The 25,639-nt window shown below is 38.8% G+C and overlaps 1 protein-coding gene across 7 annotated transcripts in view; it reads left to right on the forward strand.

Annotated features, from left to right (window-relative positions):
- cntrl (centriolin) overlaps positions 1 to 25,639 on the forward strand; it is a 116,640-nt gene that overhangs the window by 20,053 nt on the left and 70,948 nt on the right. For all 7 annotated transcript variants that reach the window (XM_072566081.1, XM_072566075.1, XM_072566077.1 and 4 more), the window contains 3 exons: positions 246 to 471; positions 3,883 to 3,992; positions 5,040 to 5,234. In XM_072566081.1, the coding sequence (XP_072422182.1) occupies positions 246 to 471; positions 3,883 to 3,992; positions 5,040 to 5,234 (531 nt within the window). The remainder of the gene's footprint in view (positions 1 to 245; positions 472 to 3,882; positions 3,993 to 5,039; positions 5,235 to 25,639) is intronic.

Genomic DNA, 25,639 nt, shown 5'->3' on the forward strand with positions numbered 1-25,639 from the left:
GAATGCTTTATTCAAAACCTTTATAATGCTGTTCTCACAAATTTATTTGGATATGGCTTAGTGATTTTATGTAGCACAGAGATAATTGAATCTTAGATGTAATAATCTGTACCATTAGGAAATAAATAATTTAATTTACATAGCAAATTTTAGAACCACAGAATGTCCCAAAATGCTTTACAGCCAATTAAATACTTTGAAGTCTAGTCCTAAGTAGTATTCTGAATTGAACTTTTTTTTTACAGAACTCTGAATTTGAAACAATCCCTAATGAAAGCCCATATATTGGGAAGGCCAGATACAAGAGAAACCTCTATATTCAAGAGGCACATATTACTGACCCAGTGCAGCATGGTAAAGTTGGAAAAATTCAGTTTGAAGCTGATCAGGGAAAATGTGAAGAAGTGAGAGCAAAACTACATCAAAACTTGGATGTACAACTGGAAGATAAAGAAAAAAGAATTCAGAAAGGTAAAGAGTTGTAGCATTATTGTTTAGAATTATGCTCTCATTTTTAAATAGTGAAAGGTCAATTAATATAGTTTAATAAAAAGTTTAAAAGTAGAGAAATTTTCATGGGTGTGCCTCTCAAGAATATTTTAGTTCATTACTTTAATACTAAAATCCATTTAAGAATTCCCAATATAATAAGTTAATCGCAGCATCATACAAGCCTTTACAAATCAGAATTCTCTCAATTTCCATTCTTGGTCTCGTAATCCTGGTGAGAGGATTCCCACTTGGTGTTGGTATCTGGATAATGGGAGAAAAACAATAAGTGATGATTTCTTCTACTGTTGTGATCCAGCTATGCCTTCTAGAAAATATACCTGGTATGAATCAGATTTGGAATGGTTCCACCCACTGGTTGAACAGCTGATCAGCATTCAAGATTTTGTCAGATGTTAAGAATAACCAGTCAAGCGAGGTAACCCCACTGGAACCCTTAATTTCTTTAAAATTATTATGTAAAATTCAATTTGTGAAGACCTTATTTTATGCTCAATACTTTTTGAAAAGAAATTAATTTTGAAATTACAAAATTCAGCAACTTTCAATTCTTAAAGGTCAAATCTATAAAGTAAACTAGTTTTTGAAATTATTTCATTTTCAACATTAAATTGCCAAAGTTTGTGCCTTTTACAGTGGCATACTAAAATTGTGAAATTGGTGCAATGCCATAGGCCAATAAAACTAGATCCTTGCAAATGCAGGATGATTAGGACGTTAATACAATAGTTTTAACACATTGATATATTTTTTCAAAAAATTCTTGAAGCAGCACACATGAAGTAGGAGTATGATTTGTGCAGTATTATGATTGAAGGAGTGGATTCCAATGTATTATGTGGATGTACCTACTAGAGAAGGTGCAAAACTTTACCTACTCTTGGGAAATAAGGCAGGGCAAGTGACTGGGGTGTCACTGGGGGAGCACTTTGGGGCCAGTGACCATAATCCTATTAGATTTTAAATAGGATAAGGATAGACCAGATCTAAACGTTGAAGTTCTAAATTGGAGAAAGGCCAATTTTGATGGTATTAGACAAGAACTTTCGAAAGCTGATTGGAGGCAGATGTTCGCAGGTAAAGGGATGGCTGGAAAATGGTAAGCCTTCAGAAATGAGATAACAAGAATCCAGAGAAAGTATATTCCTGTCAGGGTGAAAGGGAAGGCTGGTAGGTATAAGGAATGCTGGATGACTAAAGAAATTGAGGGTTTGGTTAAGAAATAGAAGGAAGCATATGGCAGGTATAGACAGGATAGATCGAGTGAATCCTTAGAACAGTATAAAGGCAGTAGGAGTATACTTAAGAGGGAAATCAGGAGGGCAAAAAGGGGACATGAGATAGCTTTGGCAAATAGAATTAAGGAGAATCCAAAGGGATTTTACATATATATTAAGGGCATAAGGGTAACTAGGGAGAGAATAGGGCCCCTCAAAGATCAGCAAGGCAGCCTTTGTGTGGAGCCACAGAAAATGGGGGAGATACTAAACGAATATTTTGCATCAGTATTTACTGTGGAAAAGGATATGGAAGATATAGACTGTAGGGAAATAGATGGTGACATCTTGCAAAATGTCCAGATTACAGAGGAGGAAGTGCTGGATGTCTTGAAATGGGTAAAGGTGGATAAATCCCCAGGACAGGATCAGGTGTACCCGAGAACTCTGTGGGAAGCTAGAGAAGTGATTGCTGGGCCTCTTGCTGAGATATTTGTATTGTTGATAGTCACAGGTGAGGTGCCGGAAGACTGGAGGTTGGCAAACGTGCTGCCATTGTTTAAGAAGGGTGATAAAGACAAGCCAGGGAACTGTACACCGGTGAGCCTGACCTCGGTGGTGGGCAAGTTGTTGGAGGGAATCCTGAGGGACAGGATGTACATGTATTTGGAAAGGCAAGCACTGATTGGGGATGGTCATCATGGCTTTGTGCATGGGAAATCATGTCTCACAAACTTGATTGAGTTTTTTGAAGAGGTAACAAAGAGGATTGATGAGGACAGAGCAGTAATTGTGATCTAATGGACCTCAGTAAGGCGTTTGACAAGGTTCCCCATGGGAGACTGATTAGCAAAGTTAGGTTTTATGGAATACAGGGAGAACTAGCCATTTGGATTCAGAACTGGTTCAAAGGTAGAAGACAGAGGGTGGTGGTGGAGGGTTGTTTTTCAGACTGGAGGCCTGTGACCAGTGGAGTGCCACAAGGATTGGTGCTGGGTCCTCTACTTTTTGTCATTTACATAAATGATTTGGATGCGAGCATAAGAGGTACAGTTAGTAAGTTTGCAAATGACACCAAAATTGGAGGTGTGGACAGCAAAGAGGGTTACCTCAGATTACAACAGGATCTGGACAAGATGGGCCAATGGGCTGAGAAGTGGCAGATGGAGTTTAATTCAGATAAATGCCAGGTGCTGCACTTTGGGAAAGCAAATCTTAGCAGGACTTATACACTTAATGGTGAGGTCCTAGGGAGTGTTGCTGAACAAAGAGATCTTGGAGTGCAGGTTCATAGCTCCTTGAAAGTGGAGTCGCAGGTAGATAGGATAGTGAAGAAGGTGTTTGGTATGCTTTCCTTTATTGGTCAGAGTATTGAGTACTGGAGTTGGGATGTCATGTTGCGGCTGTACAGGATATTGGTTAGGCCACTGTTGGAATATTGTGTGCAGTTCTGGTCTCCTTCCTATCGGAACGATGTTGTGAAACTTGAAAGGGTTCAGAAAAGATTTCCAATGATGTTGCCAGGGTTGGAGGATTTGAGCTATAGGGAGAGGCTGAACAGGCAAGGGGCTGTTTTCCCTGGAATGTCAGAGACTGAGGGGTGACCTTATAGAGGTTTACAAAATTGAGGGGCATGGATAGGGTAAATAGGCAAAGTCTTTTCCCTGGGATTGAGGAGTCCAGAACTAGAGGGCATAGGTTTAGGGTGAGATGGGAAAGATATAAAAGAGACCTAAGGGACAACGTTTTCACGCAGCGGGTGGTATGTGTATGGAATAAGCTGCCAGAGGAAGTGGTGGAGGCTGGTACAATTGCAACATTTAAGAGGCATTTGGATGGGTATATGAATTGGAAGGGTTTGGAGGGATATGGGCTGGGTGCTGGCAGGTGGGACTAGATTGGGTTGGGATATCTGGTCAGCATGGATGGGTTGGACCGAAGGGTCTCTTTCCATGCTGTACATCCCTATGACTCTATGTATTCATTTTACAGAAAATTTCAGTCGTAAGACTGAAATTGAACGCACAATATGAAAATTTCTCCAGTGTACTGTGATTGAGTTCTAAGTTAAATAGTGCGATATACAAAGAAGAAACAAGTAATAGTGCTGTTCATCAATATTTCATTGCAAACTGTTTTTGGTCATTTTTCAAAGCTGAAGAGTCATTAAAGCAACTACAAGATGAAAAGGAAAAAACCCAACAGCAAGTTTTGAGAAGCGTTGAAGAGCTGAAAAATCTGGAGGCATTAATAACAGAAAAGCAGGTATGTATTGATTAAAATGTAAGTACCTAGGAGCTACAAATTCACACTTGGAGATATTTCATCATGATTTTGCACAGATAAACTCAACTAATAATGTAAGTACTTTGGATGTAAAGAGACATCGCAGTCCCCTAAAATTCCATCCTTGAAACCCTTCTGTTCCTTATACACAGGTACAAGGTTAGCTTTTATGTTCTTTTTACCTTTCCATCAACTGTCACCCACACAAGTCCATATGCTGTTCAGATTGCCTGTTTGACATCAAGTTATAGTTAAGCAATAATTTTCTTTTGTTTAACATCAAGAAAACAATCGTCATTGATTCCCTCTGCCAGCCTGATAATTTTCGTAGATTGAGCAACCAAGACATTCTGTTCCACTCTGAGCTATGATAGTGAACTCCAATCTTATTTTCCTTGTGTGTAACATTGCCAAGTTTCAACCCTGATTCACCTTCATAATTTAAATCATTTTTGTTAGTTTTTTTTTTGCCATTTCTAGATTCAGTTGTTCAAAACCATCTGTCTGCCTTTGCATAGGGTTAGGGAATGGGTCTGGGTGGAATGGTCTTCAGAGGGTCAGTGTGGACTCGGGCCAATTGACCTGCTTCGACGCTGTAGAGGTTCTACAATTCTTCTCGTATTTTTACTTTGTAGACTAAATACAAGTGCAGTGTTCCTCCACACAAAAGGGAGGAAGTTGTATTTGAATGATTTTAAAATCTGTAGTCCATGTCCTGGGACATTATCCTTAGAGATCCTGTTTGATGATATTTGATTGTGAAATGATTAATGATTGTTTAAAAGGAAAGAAGGAATAACTTGAAAAATGTGGGTAAGTTTTGTCAGTAGGAGGTATGAATATAATCATGTCCAATTGATAAACAATATGATAAGCTATGTACGATATCCTTGAAGATTATTAGGGCAAATCTGAAGTGATCACTATAATATTTTAATGTTTTTCAAGTTTGCATGTGAGATAAAGCTGAAAACTTGTTAATGAATTCCGTACACTCTACTATCATCATCTGTACTCAATGTGTAGGAGTCAGAAATTGAGAAAGATCAGCTCCGTCAGCAATTGGCACAGAAGATCCAGCTAATTAACAAACTGCGTAAGGAAACTGAGCAAGTGGGGCAGCAGGTGGAAAGACATTGGAAGGAGATGGAAGAAAAACAAGATGAGATTGATGATCTAGGAAAGGTCCTGAAGTCTCTTGATACTAAAGACCCTCGACATGTGAGTAGGAATCAAGAAGTAAAACAGTATGAACCTCATGCCTTTAATAAGGTCACCAGGGTGTTCATTTCCTTTTGTTTATTATAAAAGGAAGGGAGAAGGGGAAAGAGAGAAATAAGCTAAAATTCAGGCTGAAGTGGTTTTTGCTATATGTACATGGTCTTTTAACAACCCAAATGATAAACAAAACTCAGAAATTTTCAGTTTTATACTTGATAGTTGCAACTCTCCAGAGAATAGGATTCAAAGTTGTGTACCTTACGACATAAATATTTTAAATTCAATCTGCCTGAATTTGAGCCCAAACCTTCTGGTACAAAGATCTGGTCACTGCCACAGTGCCATAAGAGCCCTTTTGCCATGCTATGTTGTCTGACCATGAAAGAATCTGGCTCGCATAAGTTTGTAATTAAGTGGAACCTAATCTAGTTTTCAGTTCTTCTACAAAATACACAATCTGACTAATTCAAAAAAGTAATAATTCATCTAATTTCTTGTATGTGCAGACCATCTTAACAAAGATTAATTTTTGCAAGATGACAATACAAGATTGATTAATATGTAGTTTCGTGTAATACAGTGCCATTGTTATATTTCATCTGTGAGATTTGCAACATTTCTGTCTCTCTAACGTATATGAAACTGATGAGATTCAACAAGGAATTGTACTTTGTCAAATAAAAACCAAAACTGCTGATGTAATTTCACAGCAGTAATAACTCATGTTCAGGGCTTTTACAGAAAGGAAGACTCCTGCATAAAGGTTAAAGATAGTCCCTGACAGAAACGAGTGCAAAATCAGTCTGTTTATGAGAATGATCCTTGCATGAAAAGGAAAAATGTATTTTAATAAATATTACTAAAATAACAGCTAGTATAATTGAAAATTGTTTTGTATCTGTAACACCATTTAATAACTAAAAGATTTAGTTTCTTATAATAGGCCTGAGAAATACACCATTGTAAATGGACAAAATCTTTTCACAGAACATAAATAATAGCTGTTTGGATATTTATTTCCCTACATCAAGTGGCAGATTGTGTTCAAAGGTTGATTCTTCTGCCTAAGTATATTGAGTAAATCTGAAGGTTTTATGCTCTGTCTGAATTAGTTGTAATTTATAAAGTGATGTTTAAATGTGTTTATTTGGGTGAGTGCTGTACAAAACCACAGGGTATCAGATCTGGCTGAAATAAGTGTATGCACAGTGTTTGCTTTAATTAATGTACTGATCCATCAGCAACTTGTAAAAGGGAGAAGCTGTGAATTGTGAATCTCCACAAGGTATTGGATGATTTTCCCCACCCTGCTGTGGACTTCATGAAAAAACCAATTTGCACTTAACCTCCCAGTGATTTTCATGATGTTGTTGAATTTCCACATTAATTGGCTACATAAAGTTATGTCTTATAATTACTGTATGTGCCTTTTAATAATATGATAATTTTTAATGGCTTTTAGTCAACTTCCTTTATTCAGAAGGTGAACAATTGTGAATGTGGAGAATTTAAGAACACAGTTTTTTTATTTTAAAAATTAAAATTAGTTTCATCTCTATTTTCTCCCTTCAATCTAATGTTTCTTTCTCTGTCTTTATCTCACCTTCTATACCTAATTTGATGTCAAACTTTTCCACACTAATTTACCTTCCTTTCAGTTCTTCCTCATTGGTTAAGGAGAAGAGTTTGCAGAGAGTGCACAGATCTTGAAGAAATTTTCTCAAAATGTTTCGGGGAACATTTGTCCAATGTAAATTGGACTCTGGAAAAATTGAGGTTGTTCTCCTTTAGAATGAAGAAAGCTAGAGGAGGTTTAATAGAGATGTCTTAAACAATGAAGAGTTTAGGTAAAGAAATAGTCCCCACTGGTTGTGGGGTTGACAGAGGTCACAGATTTAAGATGACAAGCAAAGAGCAGAAATGACACAAGGAAAAGCTTTAGGAAGCAATTAGTAATTAGAATGTGTTGCCTGGTAATGTTGAGTACAGATTAAAGAATAATATTCCAGAACAAATTAGATACATATTTGAAGAGAAGTAATTACAGCAGTATGGGTAAAGAGTAGGGGAGTGGAACTAATTGGTTTGCTCTTCAAAAGAGCCACCACAGGGTCACTTAGTTGAATGGCTTTATTTGACTTACTGTTTTATAATTCTCATAATCCTTTTGCACTCAAGTTTTAGAACTTGTGGCTGATCTCAAAGCCACTCATGTGATTGACTGTTTGTCATGTAATGATTAACAAAACTGAACACAGTTCTCTGTTGCCAAGGTATTATATAGTTTTAATATATTATAGACTTGTTCAGAAACCAATATTAAACATTTAATTAAATCAATTTCAATATAATCAAGCATTCTTTTTGCTTTTGAGTTTGGTACAGGTGGATGGGTATGTTAGTTTCTTCCTGTCCTTTTTTCTTATATATCCATTAATACATTTCAGCCATCTAGGTTTTACATACACAAGTCATTTTTAAAGGCACTGTTATTGGGAACTATTGTGAGATCAGGAGACCTCATCACAGCATGCTCTGGTATTCAAAATTAAAGCTGTAGCAACAGGAAGAGGTAGGAGCTTTAAGCAGTAAAGTTCAGAGGTGGTGCTAGAAAGACGAGAAGCCAAAGAGCGGCCTCAGAGGGAAGGAGTGGAGACCTTGAGAACAATAGAGATGAGAGGAATTGGGAGTCCAAAAAAGGTGCTGGAACGGTGAGAGAAAATTGTGCCAAGGTGAGATGGGTGAAGAGTAGGGAAGCATGAATTTAAAAGGGATTGGGGAATAAATGTTATTATGAGCTAGTAATGATGAGAAGGGAAACCTGCCTCGCTGACCTTGGGAGCAAGGAATGCATCTTATGATTGGAATGTGTTGGAGAGAGAAAGTGCCTTCTGTGAACTCCAAAGTTATAACCAGACAGCATGTGAGAATAACAAAGTAAAAGTACATGTGACATGAGAGACTGTTGAAAGGGTTAGAGTCTCTTTGAACTAAAAAGATAAAGAATCTCTGTGAAATGGTGGAATGCCTGCTGAGGTAGCTTTATGGGAATTGATTTCTCAATTTCAACATAGTGTTCAAAAATAGCTAAAGTAAACAACTTTGGAGATTAAAAATTAAACACATTCTGGGATTGCATGTAACTCATTTTAGTGTCACAAGATGGCATGAGTGATTATTTGTCAATTGCTTTGACCTCTGTTATGATTAATTTTAATTACACTAGTTTTAATTTTCCTTATTGCTGCTTGGCATTTATTTTAGTAATTTAGTAATTGGGGAAAAAAAACAAAATATTCAATTCCTACTTAATAGCAGATTAAGAAATACTGCAAGGTTTGGCAATTACAGACTTATAGCTAAGGTTATCGGAGGGTGCATAGCCCAAATTTACATGAAAGTACATTTTTCCCCAAAATTTCATGTTCTTGACCTTCATTGTTTCTGGTGCAAATGAAGGCCTGGTACCGCACTATACTTGCAATACACTACCTTACATGTGATGTGGAATGAAGTATTATTAGGATCTGGAATCCTGTATCTGAATATGTGATGGAAGCTAATTAATTAAAAAAATGTTTAGAAGGCACTTGAAGATGAAAAGCTTGTAGTTATGGACAAAAGGCAGAGATGTAGGATTAAACTGTTGCGTAGAAGTAGGCACGAGCAGTTGTATAGCCAACTCCTGTGTGGGCATTTCCATGAGTCTGACTTTTTTTAAAATGAAACAATGAAAATCTAGAAGTTACATGTTTGTACTTAATTTTTTAATTAATTCATGGAATGTCGGCATCACTGGTTAGATCAGCACTTATTGCCAATTTTAATTGCACAGAGGTCAATTAAGTGCCAACCACATTTCTGTATTCAGCATTTTAACCTCACACATCAACACAAGCTATGCTGTTTCACAAGTTAATAGAAGCATTACTGTAAAGTGGGTATTGGAAAATGTAATTGTATCTGAATAATTTTCATTTGAAACTTTTGACAATGTAGTTACAAACTCAAGATTCTCCTGATTTTTGAGCTTGATACATAAAAAGAAATGAAAACATGTATGTGTGATGGTAAATTCATGGAGGAAAGATCACAATTGGATGTGAGCAAGTTCGTTTAACAGTATATCTTGCTCGTGTTGTGTTTCATCTACTAACTTGTGATGACATTAAAGAGATAAAATATTAGTAATTTTTAAACTGTACTTGAAGATTGGTCTAGTTTGCTAAGATTTGGCTTATCACATTTGGTCAATGAAAGAGTTAAATGATGGCAGTGCAGAGCTCATGTAAGAGATAGCTTTGGAACAGTTTTGTTTGTTGTGCTAATCAAAGTGCTGCTCTGTTCCACATTCTTGGAATACAGAAGCTGTGATGTAACTAAATAGTTAACAGCTGTGGATGAACTCAAGTTTTGCTTCTAACCTGCTTGTGCAATTTTATTTTCAAGTTTAGCCTATGTAATGTAAAGAAATTCTATGATTGGAAAATAAATGAGTTTTGATTAGAAACAATTAATTCCAGAAGACTGCTTAAGTGGTTTGAATAATTATATTAATGCTTACAATTCAGGCTTTGAGGCCTGTTCACCTTGGTAGCTGACAAAGTCCAAATTTTTTTGGAATCATGCCAAGTAGCAAGGAATATAGCTAGGATAAGCTGTCTGCATTAATTGATTCTAGATGTACAGTTATTAGGCAGTACGTCAATAATTTGTAGTCTAAGACTGTAGAGACTTAAAACCTTTGAGTTGATCTAATGTGCGTAATATTTTCATTGGTTTGAATGTCTTTGTGTCAGGCAGTCAGTAGTACCAAGGACTGCAGCAGCGCTGCCTCTGGAGAGATTAAGGAAGCAGTTGGTTCAGTTGCTTTGGATTGGCTGCACAAAGCACTTCCTGTGTTGTGATTTGAAGCATGTAGCATAACTGCAATTCTCCGGAAAACAAACCGGCTGATCTCTATCATGCTTAGGCATTAATGTTGTAAAAGAAGTGAATGAGAAAACTTTGACTAAAGTTTCTTCAAGTTGAAAGGACTGCAACTTAGAAAAGGCAATGTGAGTAATGAGAACAGGAAGTTTGATTAAGGAAGCTGGCTAAGGCATTTGACTTGCTGCTTGTCAAAAACGAGTAGAGGAACTTAGTTTCTATAAGTTAAAAACTTTTTAACAAATCATCAATGGAATTAAAAGGATTGTTTGGCAATTGAAGTCGTACATTTATGTTCATTTTTCTATTTCTCTTTGCAGTTATGTATTTAGTTGGCTACTTTATGTTCTGTCAAACTATTGTTGAATGTGGATTCTTTTATACGTGGATATTGCTGTGCTTCTGGGTGTTTTTTAATAATAAAAGGAACAAAATTGCTGTCTAAGGAAGTTGTATGCCAGTAGAGATATTCTATTTGATAACCTGAGAATCTAAGAATTTAGTGGAGTTGTAAGCTTTCAAACTTTCAAGTATTAATTGTTTTGTTTACCCTGCAAATTGTATTATATGTATGTGCAAAAATATTCTTGTATGTCCCTAATACTGCAAAACTGTGGATTTAAAGTTATACAGAACCAAAGAACAGTTTAAAACTGTTTAAACAAGCCAGAGTATTGATAATTATTTTTTGGAAAAATGTTTATAGTTTCTAATACTTGCACATCCTTGAGGATTCAAGTACATTCATATTTTTAAATACTAAATTCCAAAGCCACATCTAATTAAAAAAGAAATCTGATTGATTGAACATTATCTTAGTATTTAAGAATGTGCATCACAATATCTGCTTGTAAGTTAGGTTTTAGTTTTAAGTTTGGTTTTTGCTAGCATATAGGACTGGAGAATGGTCAATGTTGCTCCTTGGTTTAAGAAGGGGAACCCAGCTAATCCAGGGAATTATACGCTGGTGAGCCTGACGTCAGTGGTGGGAAGCTATTGGAGAAGATACTGAGAGACAGGATTTATTCACATTTGGGAACAAATGGACTTGTTAATGATAGGCAGCGTGGGTTTGTGCAGGGAAGGTCATGTCTCACCAGCTTGATTTTGTGGAGGTGACAAAAATGATTGAGGGAAGGACATTGGATGTTATCTACATAGACTTTAGTAAGACATTTGATAAGGTATCTTATGGCAAGCTGGTACAAAAGGTAGAGTCATAGAAGACAGAGGATAGTGGTGGAAAGGTGCTCTTTAGAATGGAGATCAGTAACTAATGGTGTTCCACAGAGATCAGTGCTAGAACCATTGTTGTTTGCAATATATATGTAAAATCTGGAGGAGAATGTAGGTGGTCTGATTAGTAAGTTTGCAGATGAAGCCAAAGTTGGCAGAGTTGTTTGGAAAAGGATTGTCAAAGGACACAGTGAGACGCAGATAAAATTCAGATTTGTATAGAGAAATGATAGATAAACTTTAATCTGAACAAATATGAAGTGATGCATTTTGAAAGATCAAATATAGGTGTCAATTATACAATAAATGGCAGAACCCTTAGGAGCATTGACATAATGTGGGATCGAGGTGTACAGGTCCTGAAAGTGGCAATGTAGTTGGATAAGGTCGTCAAGAAGGCCTTCATTTGCATTCATCAGCTAGGACATCGAATATAAAAGTTTGCAAGTTTATGTTACAGCTGTAAAAAAAAACTTTTGTTCGGACACAGCTGGGACATTGCGTGCAGTTCAGGTTGCCACATGACCAGAAGGATGTGGATGCTTTGGAGGAGGTGCAGAGAAAGTTTGCCAGGGTAGTGCTTGGACTGGAGGGTTTTAGGTATGAGGAGAGGTTGGATAAACTCAGATTGGTTTTACTGGAAAGAAGGTGGCTGAGGGGCGACCTGATGAAAGTCTACAAAACTGAGAAGCATAGATAAGGGGGATAGTCACAAAAAAGTGCTGTTGCTATTTAAGATAACTCTGGTTCTATATTCTGAACTCTAGCAATGTTCATGAATTTTTATTAACTATTAAATTGACAATATTTTTAAATGTACACCCCATGAAGCATTTAAAAGCAAGTATCTATTCCTTTTGCCCTTCAACCACAGACAAGAGTGTTTTGTAAATTGCCATTTTATTTGGTAAGAAAGGCCTTAACGTTGATTTGTGTATCTTGTTAATTGTGTACATGAGCATTAGGTTAATGGGCTAATTCGTAATTATAGAATGTAAAAGAAGAATTTGTAAACTTGGGTCATGCTAACCTTATTATTCGCTAACCATATTCTTGCACTTGACCTAAACTGTTGAATTATTGTAAATGTGAAATGGCAGAATTGACATTTCTGACAGGTAGTACTTAGGAGTGGTAATGCTGTTAGTGGTGTCTAGAGTTTAAATCTGCCGGTAGGGGTACAATACAATTGGCAGGTGTGTTCCACTCTTCAAGTGTATTTGGTGAGTAGTCATTACATAGAATCACAGCTGAATTACTTGTGATGTGTTATACACAATTTAAACTTTGGTTAGTGTGTCTACAAACATTCCACTGAAAACAACCGAGACACACTACCTCTGCTAATATTTTTGTTCTAAATTTATATAGGAATGATAAAATTTATACCTGAGAGAAAATTTAGAATTTTGAATGAAATTTATATCTAAATAAAATTCCATACAATGGAAGGCTTAGCTGTCAGGTGTGGAAAATGGATGTAGATTATGTTTGTTTGAAGATCTGTTCCAGGATTGTTCAGACTATTTGTTACAGAAGTTCAGCAACTATTGCTTGTAAAACACAAGCACCAGTACAGTCCACACGTATTATGTTACCAGCATATTTTCCCCGCACTTTCTGTTTTTAGCCTAGGATGCCATAGCTTGGATGATGAATTCAGGCAATATTCTGGGACTGACCAGAGAAAAGGTTATTTGAGACTTGGTATTGTGTAATGTGACAGGATTGATTAATAATATCAAAATAAAGGCATTCCTAGGTAGCAGTGACCACAATATGATTGAATTTTGCATCCAATTTGAGTGAGTCAATGTTTGATCCAAGATGAATATTTTAAACTTGAATAAAGGCATGAATGTGGGCAAGAAGGCTGAGCTAGCTGAAATAAGCTGGCAAACTTGGCTAGGGGATAGATCAATAAGAAATGCAGTAAAAGACATTTAAGAGGCCAGTTCAGAATGCTAAGAATAAGTTTATTTCTGCGATACAAAGAAAATGTTTAAGCAGTGGATCCCCCTACGACCCACCCTCCCATTCTGGCACTTTCCCCTGCCACCGCAGGAACTTTCAAACCTGTGCCCACACCTCCTCCCTCACCTCTATCCAAGGCCCTAAAGGAGCCTTCCACATCCATCAAAGTTTCACCTGCACATCCACTAATATCATTTATTGTATCCGTTGCTCCCGATGTGGTCTCCTCTACATTGGGGAGACTGGGTGCCTCCTAGCAGAGCGCTTTAGGGAACATCTCCGAGACACCCGCACCAATCAACCAAACCGCCCAGTGGCCCAACATTTCAACTCCCCCTCCCACTCTGCGGAGGACATGGAGGTCCTGGGCCTCCTTCACCGCCGCTCCCTCACCACCAGACGCCTGGAGAAAGAACGCCTCATCTTCCGCCTCGGAACACTTCAACCCCAGGGCATCAATGTGGACTTCAACAGCTTCCTCATTTCCCCTTCCCCCACCTCATCCTAGTTTCAAACTTCCAGTTCAGTAACTGTCTCCTTGACTTGTCCGGACTTGTCCGACCTGCCTATCTTCTTTTCCACCTATCCACTCCACCCTCTCCTCCTTGACCTATCACCTTCATCTCCTCCCCCACTCACCCATTGTACTCTATGCTACTTTCTCCCCACCCCCATCCTCCTCTAGCTTATCTCTCCACGCTTCAGGCTCACTGCCTTTATTCCTGATGAAGGGCTTTTACCCGAAACGTCGATTTCGCAGCTCGTTGGATGCTGCCTGAACTGCTGTGCTCTTCCAGCACCACTAATCCAGTATTTGGTTTTCAGCATCTGCAGTCATTGTTTTTACCACCATCCACGGTCAACTAAAGAAGTTGGGAAAGCATCAAATTTACGGAAAAAGCATTTAATTACGCAAAGGTGAGTGACAGGTCAGATGATTGGTCAGAGTATGATGAACAGCAGAGGATGACTTGAAGATTATTCAGGAGGAAGATAACAGACGGTAGGATGAAGCTAACTAGAAATATAAAAATAATGGCAAGTGTTTCTATGGGTTTAAAATGGGAAACAGTACATAAAGTGTGTGTTAGTCCTTCAAAGAGTGAGAATAGACATTTCATATTGGATAATAAGGAAATGGCAAATGAAATGAACAAATTATTTGCTCTGTCTTTGCTATAGAGGACACAAAAACCTTCCAGTCAGAGCTGCAAAATAAGAAGTGGAAGGGAGAGAGGAACTCAGTAAAGTTACCGTTCCTAGTGAATTATTTGATAGAGCTGCAGGCTGTCCAGTTTCCAGGTCCAGGTAGACCTCCTTGTCAGGATTTAAATGAGTAGCAAATGAAATAGTAGATGGGTTGCTGTTCATTTTCCAAAGTTTACTAGATTCAAGACAGATTCCACCAGACTGGAAAGCAGCGGATATAACGCCTCTGCTAAAGAAGAGAGGGAAGCAGGAAACCATAGGCCAGTTATCATGATATTTATCATGACAAGGTGATGGAATCATATCATTTAAATATGTTATAACTGGGCACTTTAAAAAGCTCAAGTACACGAAGAGTGAGCAGGTTATGTGAAAGGGAAATCATATTTAATGTCAGGAGGCACTGATATAGCGGCATGGAGACCAAAACTGCATGTAATATTTGAGATGTGGTCTGTATAATTGAAGCATACCATCCTAACTTTTAGGTTCTATTTCACATGATAAATAGTGGTGTCCCATTAGCCACCTTAGCCAACTTGCTTTTGTTCTCAGTCCAGAAGAATCTAGAATTAGTAAAGTTTTAGTTCAGTTCATAATATTCCAGGATTGAGTTCAGAAACAAGTTTAGTTTTTCTCCTAGAAGGAATTTTTCAGCATATTTGAATGACCAATTAGAGGAAAGAAAGAAAGAACAAAGAAGATTTTACAGCCCAAGAACAGGCCCTTCAGCCCTCCAAACCTGTGCTGATCCAATCCACTGTCTAAACCTATCGCCCAATTCCTAAGCATCTGTATCCCTGTGCTTCCCACCTACTCATGCATCTGTCCAGATCATGAATCTACCATGCCTGCCTCTACTACCTCTGCTGGCAACATGTTCCAGGCACCTACCACCCTTTGTGTAAAGTACTTTCTGCATGTATCCCCCTTAAACTTTTCTCCTTTCAGCTTGAACGTGTAACTTCTCGTTACTGAATCCCTTACCCTGGGAAAAAGCTTATCTCGATCCATCCTGTTTATACCCTTCATGATTTTGTTGACCTCAGTCAGGTCCCCCCCCAACTCCTTTTTTCTAATGAAAACAATCCTAACCTACTCAACCTCTCTTCATAGCTAGCACCTTCCATACCAGGCAACATCCTCATAAACCTTCTCTGCACCCCCTCCAAAACATCCACATTCTTTTGGTAATGTGGTGACCAGAACTGTACACAGTGTTCTAAATGCGGCCTAGCCAAAATCTTATACAATTTTAACATGACCTGCCAGCTCTTGTACTCAATATTCCGCCCAAGGAAGGCAAGCATACCATATGCCTTTTTGACCACTCTGTCCACCGGTGCAGCCACCTTCAGGGTACAATGAACTGAACTCCCAGATCTCTCTGCTCGTCAACTTTTCCCAAAGCTCTTCGTTTACAGTATAGTTAGCTCTAAAATTAGACCTCCCAAAATGCATCACCTCACATTTACCCGGATTGAACTCCACCTGCCACTTCTCTGTCCAACACTCCAGTCTATCTGTATTCTCCTATTTTTTTTTGACAGTCCCTTATGCTTTCTGCTACTCCACCAATCTTCGTGTCATCTGCAAACTTACTGAGCAGACCACCAATCCCCTCTTCCAGATCATTTTATGTATATCACAAACAGCAATGGCCCCAGTACTGATCTCTGTGGAACACCACTGGTCATCTTTCTCCATTTTGAGAAACTCCCTACAACTACTACGTTTTGTCTCCTGTTGCTCAACCAGTTCTTTATCCACCTAGCTAGAAGACCCTGCACACCATGTGACTTCACTTTCTCCATTAGTTTACCATGGGGCACTTACTTCAACATAAAGGGTTAGTTCGCAAATTTTCCAAAACGTGCCAGTTTGATTAGGAATCTGCAGGTTACTAGGACTGAGGAAAGTTAAGCTCTCAGACTTGGGACAAGTTCCTGTCCATGGAATTGTTGGGCATGCAGTCCGGGGATACATTAGGGGCCTGGGGATACTCTTCCAAGGTTTGGTGCAGCTCGCTGGGCCAAATGGCCTCTTTCGGCACTAGGGATTCTCTGACAAAAACTGTAGAGTTGGTTAAGAAGAAAGAAAGACTTGAGATGAGATGTCTGCATCCCTAGCTGAGCTAGTATTTATTGTCCATCCCTAGTTACAATTGAGAAAGTAGTGGTAAGTTCTCTTTTTGAACACTGCAGCCAATCTGCTAATGTGTGGAATTGAATTGAATTTATTGTCACGTGTATCGAGGCAGAGTGAAAAGCTTTGTCTTGTAAAAAATACAGGCAGATCACATAGTTAAGTCACGTAGATAAGTGAATAATAGGTAACAACGGCAAAAACAAAAACACAAATACAGGCTAACGTTAAGAGTTTGAGTGTCCATTCGGTATTCTCGCAACAGTAGGGTAGAAACTGTTTCAAAACTGGCTGGTGTGTGTGTTCAGGCTTCTGTACCTTCTCCCTGATGGTAGAGGTTGAAAATAAACATTGCCAGGGTTGGATGGATCTTTGAGAGTGCTGACAGTCTTTCCTTGACAGCGGACCTGGTAGATGAATTGTGTAGATGAGAGGTTGGCCTTTGTGATTGTCTACCACTCTCTGTAACCACCTCTGATCCTGAATGGTACAGCTGCCATACCAGATAGTGATACATCCAGACCTGGGGTGGCATGGTGGCTCAGTGGTTAGCACTGCTGCCTCACAGCACCAGGGTCCTGGGTTCGATTCCCGTCTGTCTGTGTGGAGTTTGCACATTCTCCCTGCGTCTGCATGGGTTTCCTCCGGGTGCTCCGGTTTCCTCCTACAATCCAAAGATGTGCAGGTGAATTGGCCATGCTAAATTGCCCACAGTGTTAGTCAGGGGTAAATATAGGGTAGGGGAAGGGGTTTGGGTGGGTTTCTCTTCGGAGGGGCGGTGTGGACTTGTTGGGCCAAAGGGCCTGTTTCCACACTGTAGAGAATCTAATCTAATAATGCTCTCGATGGCACACCTATTATAGTTGGCAAGGGTATTCACCGTCCTGCCAAATTTCCTCAGCTGCCTGAGGCCTTTGTAACCAGTGTGTCCACATGAAGAATCCAAGAAAGCTTGGATGACCATCCCAGGAGCTTAACACTCTCTACACGTTCCATCTTTGTGCTGTTGATGTGTCGTGTATGAGTAACATCCTGCTGAAAGTCTACGTAATGGGTGGTAATGGAGCAGATGAGCTTTACTCTGAAGTCGGTATCAATTAAAATTTAGGACTGCTAGAAATAAACCTGATCAGGTTTTTTGTACAATTTGCAAGAGAAAAGTAAATGCTGTGGAACCAGTACTTCCACTCTCAAGTTAGAGAACAACTTTTGAGAATGTGAGGAAAATCCTCATTACAAATGAATTCAGCAAGAGCTTTTCTGCAAACCTTAAATCTTATTTGAATTACATCAAATATCAAAGATCTGAGAAGCAGCAATTTGGGAGATGCCAATGCTAGTGCACACAGCCAGCTGGGGAGATGGTCATATATGGATCCAAAAGAAAATTGCAGGGTTGGAAATTCTGCAGATGGAAGAGGTACTAGTTTTCGGGAACAAACCGAAGGATGCCAAAATCATACGAGAAGCTAGAATCAAAAAGTGCTTCTAGTAATAAGACTGCATACCAAAGCCAGTTGCTGTAAATTAAGTGGGAGACTGATCCCTGTAGTTGAGACACCTGAGGAATCATGGGAAAAGGTTGCATCAGAAAAAGAAATAGATTTTAAAACTGTTGTTACAATACAAAGAAACGTACTTTCTTCGAATCTTCTAAGAAGGGAGAGGTGACATTGGACAGTCAAGAAATTTCTTCATTTGTTCATAATAAAAGCAGATTGTAGGTTCTGAATATTTTATTTCAGATTGAGGAGTAATCCCCGGCAAATTGTGATAAACTATCCAAGGTGTTGAGAGACATTTGAGCAAGTTAATCATTAAAGCTAGCTGATCATATCATTTGTCTTCCAGAGGGGTTAATGAAGAAAATATTAATTTATATGTAATATATACATGCAAGTTAGAAAACCGTCTAATTATGAAGTGTTGGCTTAAAGAATAACTTGGTAAATGGATAAGTTGCAGTTGAAACAGTGCAAATTATGCCTTCAGACCAATATGATTTTACCTTGCAGTGTGACCTAACTGGTTCAAAAATATTAGTCTCCCCAAAGTGGTGGAACAGCCAATAGAGATGAGAGTAACTGAAATGTTATAGGAGGAACATCCTGGATTGTTTCTTGACTCTGTTATGGCTAGATCTCAGATGCATAGATTTAGACAGCAAAAAAAGAGTCTAGAAAAGGGGTGATGACTTGTAAATCCAGTTATCAGATAAATTTTCCAAAATATTTTAAAGAAAAAGGATAAAGGCTAAGAGTATGAGGCTGAAATGTATATCCTATCTTTTTAATAGAAACGCATCAAGCAGATTCTGCATTGTAATTGCAATATCAAACAATCAACTCTGAAATTGAATTAAAGTTGGTACTTGAGTGTTATTATTTGAGAAACAAAACTGGTGAGGAATGGAAACCAGCTCAAATATCAGTCAATAAAGAATGGTCCAGCAAGTGTGTTCCCATCTGAATATTGTAACAAATGTTACAAGTGGTGCATAAAATTCTAATTGAAAAAAAATTGGATAAAATATCAAACATTTTTATTGTCCAGGATTTCACTGATTATACCTGTCAGGTAGTAGAGAAATCCCAATCATCAATTAAGCCTGCGCTTTTAATCACATTAGCATCTTTTCAATAACCATTTAGCAGGGCCTTAATCAATTGTGTAGGACCTCTATTTAAAATTAGAAATGGGTGCAAGTATGTTTTTACAAATATGGATGTGACATCAAGGTTTCCTGAAGTATTGCCTTCAGGGAGAATTATTGCAATAATGCTAGAAAAAGTTTGATCAATTTTTAATGAGATGCAGATGACCCATAGAGAGACAATCATATCATTGTTCAAAATTTATGCTATAAATATTCACAGAAATAATGGAGAGTTTGGGAATCGAGCCATCTACATCTTGTGCTTGGCACCCACAAACCTAAGCAGCTGTGGAAAGATGGCTTCAAACTTTCAAGACCATGATTAGAGCTTATTATCAGGAATATCCTTATGATTGGGATGAAGGAATTCCCTTGTTACTACCCTTGCCATTAGGTATGTTTCTAATGAGTCCACAGGATTCAGTCTCTTTGAACTTGGTGTATGAACATAAGGTGAGAGGACCACTTAAATCAAGGAAAAATTTATAAATCAAAATTCAGAGACTACATTTCTAATTTGTGTTTAGAGTTTGAGAGAAATTAACAAAAACATTTGAATAGTGCTCTTCTGGGATGAATGAGCAATGAACCAGTCTGCTCTGATCATCAGTAAAGAGATGGAAGTGGCTGTTCACAGTGCTGTCAAGCAGCACTTGGGAGTAGCCGGCTCACTTACACAGCCTGGGTTTTGCCTGTACCATGCAACTCCCGACTTCATTGTAGCCTTGTTTCAAGCATGGACAAAGCTCAGGTTACAGCTGAGAATGGATGCTCTGTGACTGCATCAAAGTTGCACATAACAGCAAGATCCATCAAAGAGCGGTAGCAAAACGAGAGTGAGTCGGATTCCAGAGGAAAGTTCTCCACTGGTTAGAGACATACCTAGCAAAAAGGATGATGTCAATTGTTGTTGGAGGTCAATAGCTTCAGCTCTGGAAGTACTCAGTGTGGTATCCTAGACCCAACCACCTTCAACTGTTTTATCAGTGCCTTTCCCTCCATTTAAAGGTCAGAAGGGCGATGTGCAGTCATCAGTGAACAATGTTCAGCACCATTTGCAATGACTCATGATGAAGCAGTCCTTTTCAAATGCAGCAAAACCTCAAGAAAATCTAGGCTTGGACTGAAAAGTGGCAAGTAACATTGCCTGGTCCTTTATGGCAACAAGAGAGAATCTAACTGTTATCCAAAATTGCATAATTGGGTTTCTAAATATAGGCAGATGCATGTTGTTTAACCCTGTGAAGAACTAAAAAAAAATGTCAGAGGCAGCAGTGACTATGAACAGCATTTTATCAGAGAATAAGGTATGGTCAGTAAGTTTGCAGATAACACCAAAATTGGTGGCATAGTGGACAGAGAAGAAGGTGACCTCTGAGTACAACAGAACCTTGATCAGATGGTTGAGGAGTGGCAGGTGGCGTTTAATCTAGATAAATGAGGTGCTACATTTTGGTAGGGCAAATTAGGGCAGGACCTTGTGTACAATTCTGGCCTCCTTCCTGTCAGAGGGATGTTGTGTGAATTGGGAGTGGGGGGGGGGGAGGTGGGGGATGTTCAGAGGGAATTTGCAAGAATGTTGCCAGGGTTGGAGAGTTTGAGCTGTGGGGGGAGGTTGGGTGGGCTGGGGCTGTTTTTCCTGGGGTGTTTGAGGCTGAGGGGTGACCTTGTGGAGGCTTGTAGAATAATGGGCTACATGGATAGGATAAATAGAGGAAGTCTTTTCCCTGAGGTGGGGGAGTCCAGCACTAGAGGGCATAGGTTTAGGGTGTGAGCGGAAAGATATAGAAGAAACCTGAAGGGCAACGTTTTCACTCAGGGTGATGCATGTATAAAATGAGCTGCCAGAGGAAGTCTTGGAGACTAGTACGATTGCAGCATTTAAAAGGCATTTGGATGGGTATAAGAATAATAAGGGTTTAGAGGGATTTGTGCCAGGTGCTGGCAGGTGGGACTGGATTGGGTTGGGATACCTGGTCAGCATGGACGAGTTGGACTGAAGGGTCTGTTTCCATGTGTACATCACTATGATTCTATGACTAATTGGTAAGGTCCTGGGGAGTGTTGCCGATCAAAGGGACCTTAGAGTACAGGTTCGTTGTTCCTTGAAAGTGGAATTGCAAGTAGATAGCTTAATGAAGGCAATTGGTACACTTGTCTTAATTGGTCAGTTCATTGACTATAGGAGTTGGGAGGTCATGTTGTGGCTGTACAGGCCATTGGGTTGGCTACTATTGGAATACTGCATTCGAATCTGGTCTCCCTGCTACAGGAAAGATGTTGCTAAATTTGAAAGAGGTTCAGAAAACATTCACAAGGATGTTACCAGGGTTGGAGGATTTGAGCTATAGGGAGAGCTGAGTGGCTGGGGCTATTTTCCCTGGAGCATTGGAGGTTGAGGGAACGACCATTATAGAGGTTTATAAAATGTGGGGCATTGGTAGGATGAACAGTCAAGGTCTTTTCCCAAGGTAGGAAAGTCCAAAACTAGAGGACATAGGTTTAGGTTGAGAGGGGAAAGAGAGAAAAGGAACCTAAAGGACAAAGTTTTCATGCAGATGATGGTGCATGTATGGAATGAGTTGCCAGAGGAAGTGGTGGAGGCTAGTACAATTACAACATCTAAAATGCATCTGGATGGGAATGTGAATAGGAAAGATATAGAGAGATATGGGTCAAATGCAACAAGAATTATTTAGGATATCTGGTTGGCATGGACCAAAAAATATGTTTCCATGCTGTACATCTCTATTACTTTATAAGTAACTATGGCCCCCCCCTTGTGATGTCAATGGAAAAAAGCATGTACAATTTTAAATTTGACAGGTAGCTTAAACCTCAAGGCCATCAGCTTTAATTTAGTTCAGAAGACTGTAGGATTGAGTTGAGAAGCAAACCTGGTTTCTCTCCATTAGATGTTGTGATCTTTGTGGGCCCTGGACTCACTGCACACTTGATATTTATGTGAATGATAAGGTTCTCTGGGTCATTCGTGTGATTTAAAATTTTTGGCAAATGAGCAGACTAGGCACCATTTTAATCATATCACACTTTTCATTCTTCATTCTCCATTCTCCATTCTCATTCTCAGCTTGAGGGGTTGAATGGACTTCTCCTGTCACTATATCTTATTTCATTTTGAGAAGTTTGTCCAGTATGTCTAAGAATTTGGACAGGCTTTGTGTGGTTATCCTGACCCTGCCTTCTGCACTTGATTTCCTCTGGAGACAGTAAGCCCACTTCTAGACATGTTAGTGTTAAGTATAGCAGTTATGTCAGGAATGTGATGAAGGGCTTATGCCAGAAACGTCTTCACTCCTGCTTCTCAGATGGTGTCTGATCTGCTGTGCTTTTCCAGCACCACACTTTTTGACTCTGATCTCCAGCACCTGCAGTCCTCACTTTTTCTTAGAAATACAGTGATCCTGTTTTGTTTCTCTGCACTTGTGATTAGTGCCTTAACTGTGTTAGATTTGTGAGACAAGACTGTTGGGCAGAGATTGAGTGGTGAGGCTGTTGCATGGTTTATGGGACGTTCATTGCACATTTCTGTAAAATATCTACTAGTGTGTTGTGATTCATTGTCAGACACGATTCCTTCAGGTTTTTTCCATTCATACAATCTGGCATAGATGCACTTGAGAAATCTTTCAATTATCTGACAATTCTAATTTGTTCAAAAAAGACCATCTGTCTGCAATCAGTTCATGTGACAATTCATAAATTCCTAGTTTGGAAATAGAGTCAGTCTGACTCCAGGTTGGGATGCAGGCAGACTCTAACCTCACACCTTTCATACATTGCCTACCCTGAGATGTCAACTTTTAAAAATAAAACCTTAAGTTATCTTGGGACTGTGATTTGAAAGACGTTCTGGGATTTATGTATCAATCAACTGAAACCTGAACCCCATTCTAAGTGATTAAAGTCATTTAGGATTGTTCAACACATTGCATCAGTCATATGACACTTTTGTCTTTTACTATAAATTCTGTGTCCTATGATCCTGCCCCTCTAGCTACCTGAAAAAGGAGGAGCACTGCAAAAGTTTGTACCTACAAATAAACCTGTTGCACTATAACCTGTGTTGTGTGATTTTTTTTTAACTTTGTTCACCCCAGTCCAACACTGACAGCTCCACATCATATCTGACGATAGTCAGTGACAAGTGGAAAATTGTTGCCATGCACAGTAAATAAATCTGTTGCAACTTTAGATCAAGAAGTGGAATCTTATAAAGGTGCTAAGGTTCTTTGTGTTGATGTGGTTAGTTGCTCTAGAATTTTTCTGTCATCCTCGCTGTTGTCTCTATCATTGTTAATCCCTGGCCAATACACTGTATACCTGACCAAGTGCCTTGTTCACTTCATATTCATTTGTAACTGCAACAGTCTGCCCTGTTCTTTAGTTACAAATCACCTGCTTTCCTTTAAAAATCAAGCCTTGAGATACCTAATTCATCTGTACAGCCAAAGGCATCTGAGAGTGTCTGGAATATATTAGGTCGGCTTTCTATAATAACATTCCTTAGTCCTTAGTCCTAGATCATTTGTTTCTTACTGATGTTTGTTGTGTTGGTGCTAACTAAAAGTCATCAAGTCAACCTTAAATATATAATCTATCTTAATGTGTACATGTAATTCTAATGCAGTGATTTCCAACCTTCTTAAGCACAAAATCACTTCTTGAAATTAAGTGCAATCCAGGATCTACCCAAAGAAAATATCCAGTAGTCAGTTGGCTTTAGATTTATATAACATTAAAAACAAAGTCTGTATAATTATTCATTTTGTTCTCTACTCACCAAACCTCTGTGATACCTATGACTGCACATTATATACTGAAGCCTTGAAGTTTGCATTGTGGTTTGATGTTTGAGACTGCTCGTTCTATATAATACATCAGATGGGTATCTGTGAGACTCTTGTCTTTCTTGGACTTGATTACTTTCGTTTGGGAGAAAAAAAACATAATTGTGATCCTCACTTCATGCTCAAAACTGGACTGGCAGTGGCTGCTAGTTCTGTGTACTACATCCAGCTTATTTGCTCATTAAAATGATCCCTCTTGAAATAATGTCATAGCAGCAACCATTTGTGAAAATCTGTTGTGTAAATTGTTAGGAGAAAGTGAGGACTGCAGATGCTAGAGATCAGATTCAAGAGTTTGGTGCTAGAAAAGCACAGCTGGCCAGGCAGCTTCTGAGGAGCAGGAGAATCGACCTTTCGGGCATAAGCCCTTCAAGAATGATGAAGGGATTATGCCTGAAACATCGATTCTCCTGCTCCTCTGATGCTGCCTGACCTGCTGTGCTTTTCCAGCATCAAACCTTCGAGTGTGTATGTTGTTACAAAGGTTCATCTTATGTTGTGGTTATTATTTAAGTATTTGAGTTCTGAAGTGGAAAAAAATGAATTTTACTGTGAAGATCTGATTTTTGTTTTGGAATTCTAGGCCAGAATTTCATTTTGAACATTTGAGTTCAAAATAATAGTTACACAACATCATGTGATTTTTAGCTAAATGACTAGAAAATTGTATGTCGGAGTTAATGACAAAGGAGTTTCTGACTTGAGTTTTACAACCATCAGAGAAGGGGGATGGAGGAAAGGAGCCAGAAACCAGTTCATGCAGAGGGGAATGAGGTCAATAAGCAAAAAAAGAAAAGCTGTTGTTCACACTTCCAAGCAGTTAGGTATGGGGGAGATGCTTAGAAGTCAATGTGAAGAGAATACCTGAAGCACAAGCCATTGGAGCTATCAAGGAGGTAGACAATGACAAGTTTGTGTTTAGGAAACCCATGTTAAGTAATGGTGAGGTGAATCAGTAGCTTGTTTTAAGAGTCTTGTGGAGAGACATAAACTGAAGTAAATAACATCTAGTGAGTGCATAGACACTTGCTGAAAGGAAGCTAATTACAGTCACCCCAGTTGAGCAAGGAGTTTTAGCATGTAGATTGCGGTGACCCTTCACTGAGTTTAAGGATCTATCCGGCTATTGCTAAGATAAAAAGAATTAATCTTTTCGGTGTTTGTAATGAGATTGCTCCAGTAGTGCTTGTTCTAATGTAATATAGTTTGTTTTTTTTATTGTATAATAAACCTTTTGTTAAAAGTACATTGGACAGCATGTTGTAACTGATCTCTGTGGTATGTAAAAGGAAAATTAAAGCTCATAACTTGTCAAGATAGATTTCATTTTGGAATCTGACAAATATGAATCACCTGGTGTTATCAGCTGGAATGATTACAAGTAA

The sequence above is a fragment of the Chiloscyllium punctatum genome, chromosome 49 (genome assembly GCF_047496795.1).
Source record: "Chiloscyllium punctatum isolate Juve2018m chromosome 49, sChiPun1.3, whole genome shotgun sequence".
NCBI lineage: Eukaryota > Metazoa > Chordata > Chondrichthyes > Orectolobiformes > Hemiscylliidae > Chiloscyllium > Chiloscyllium punctatum.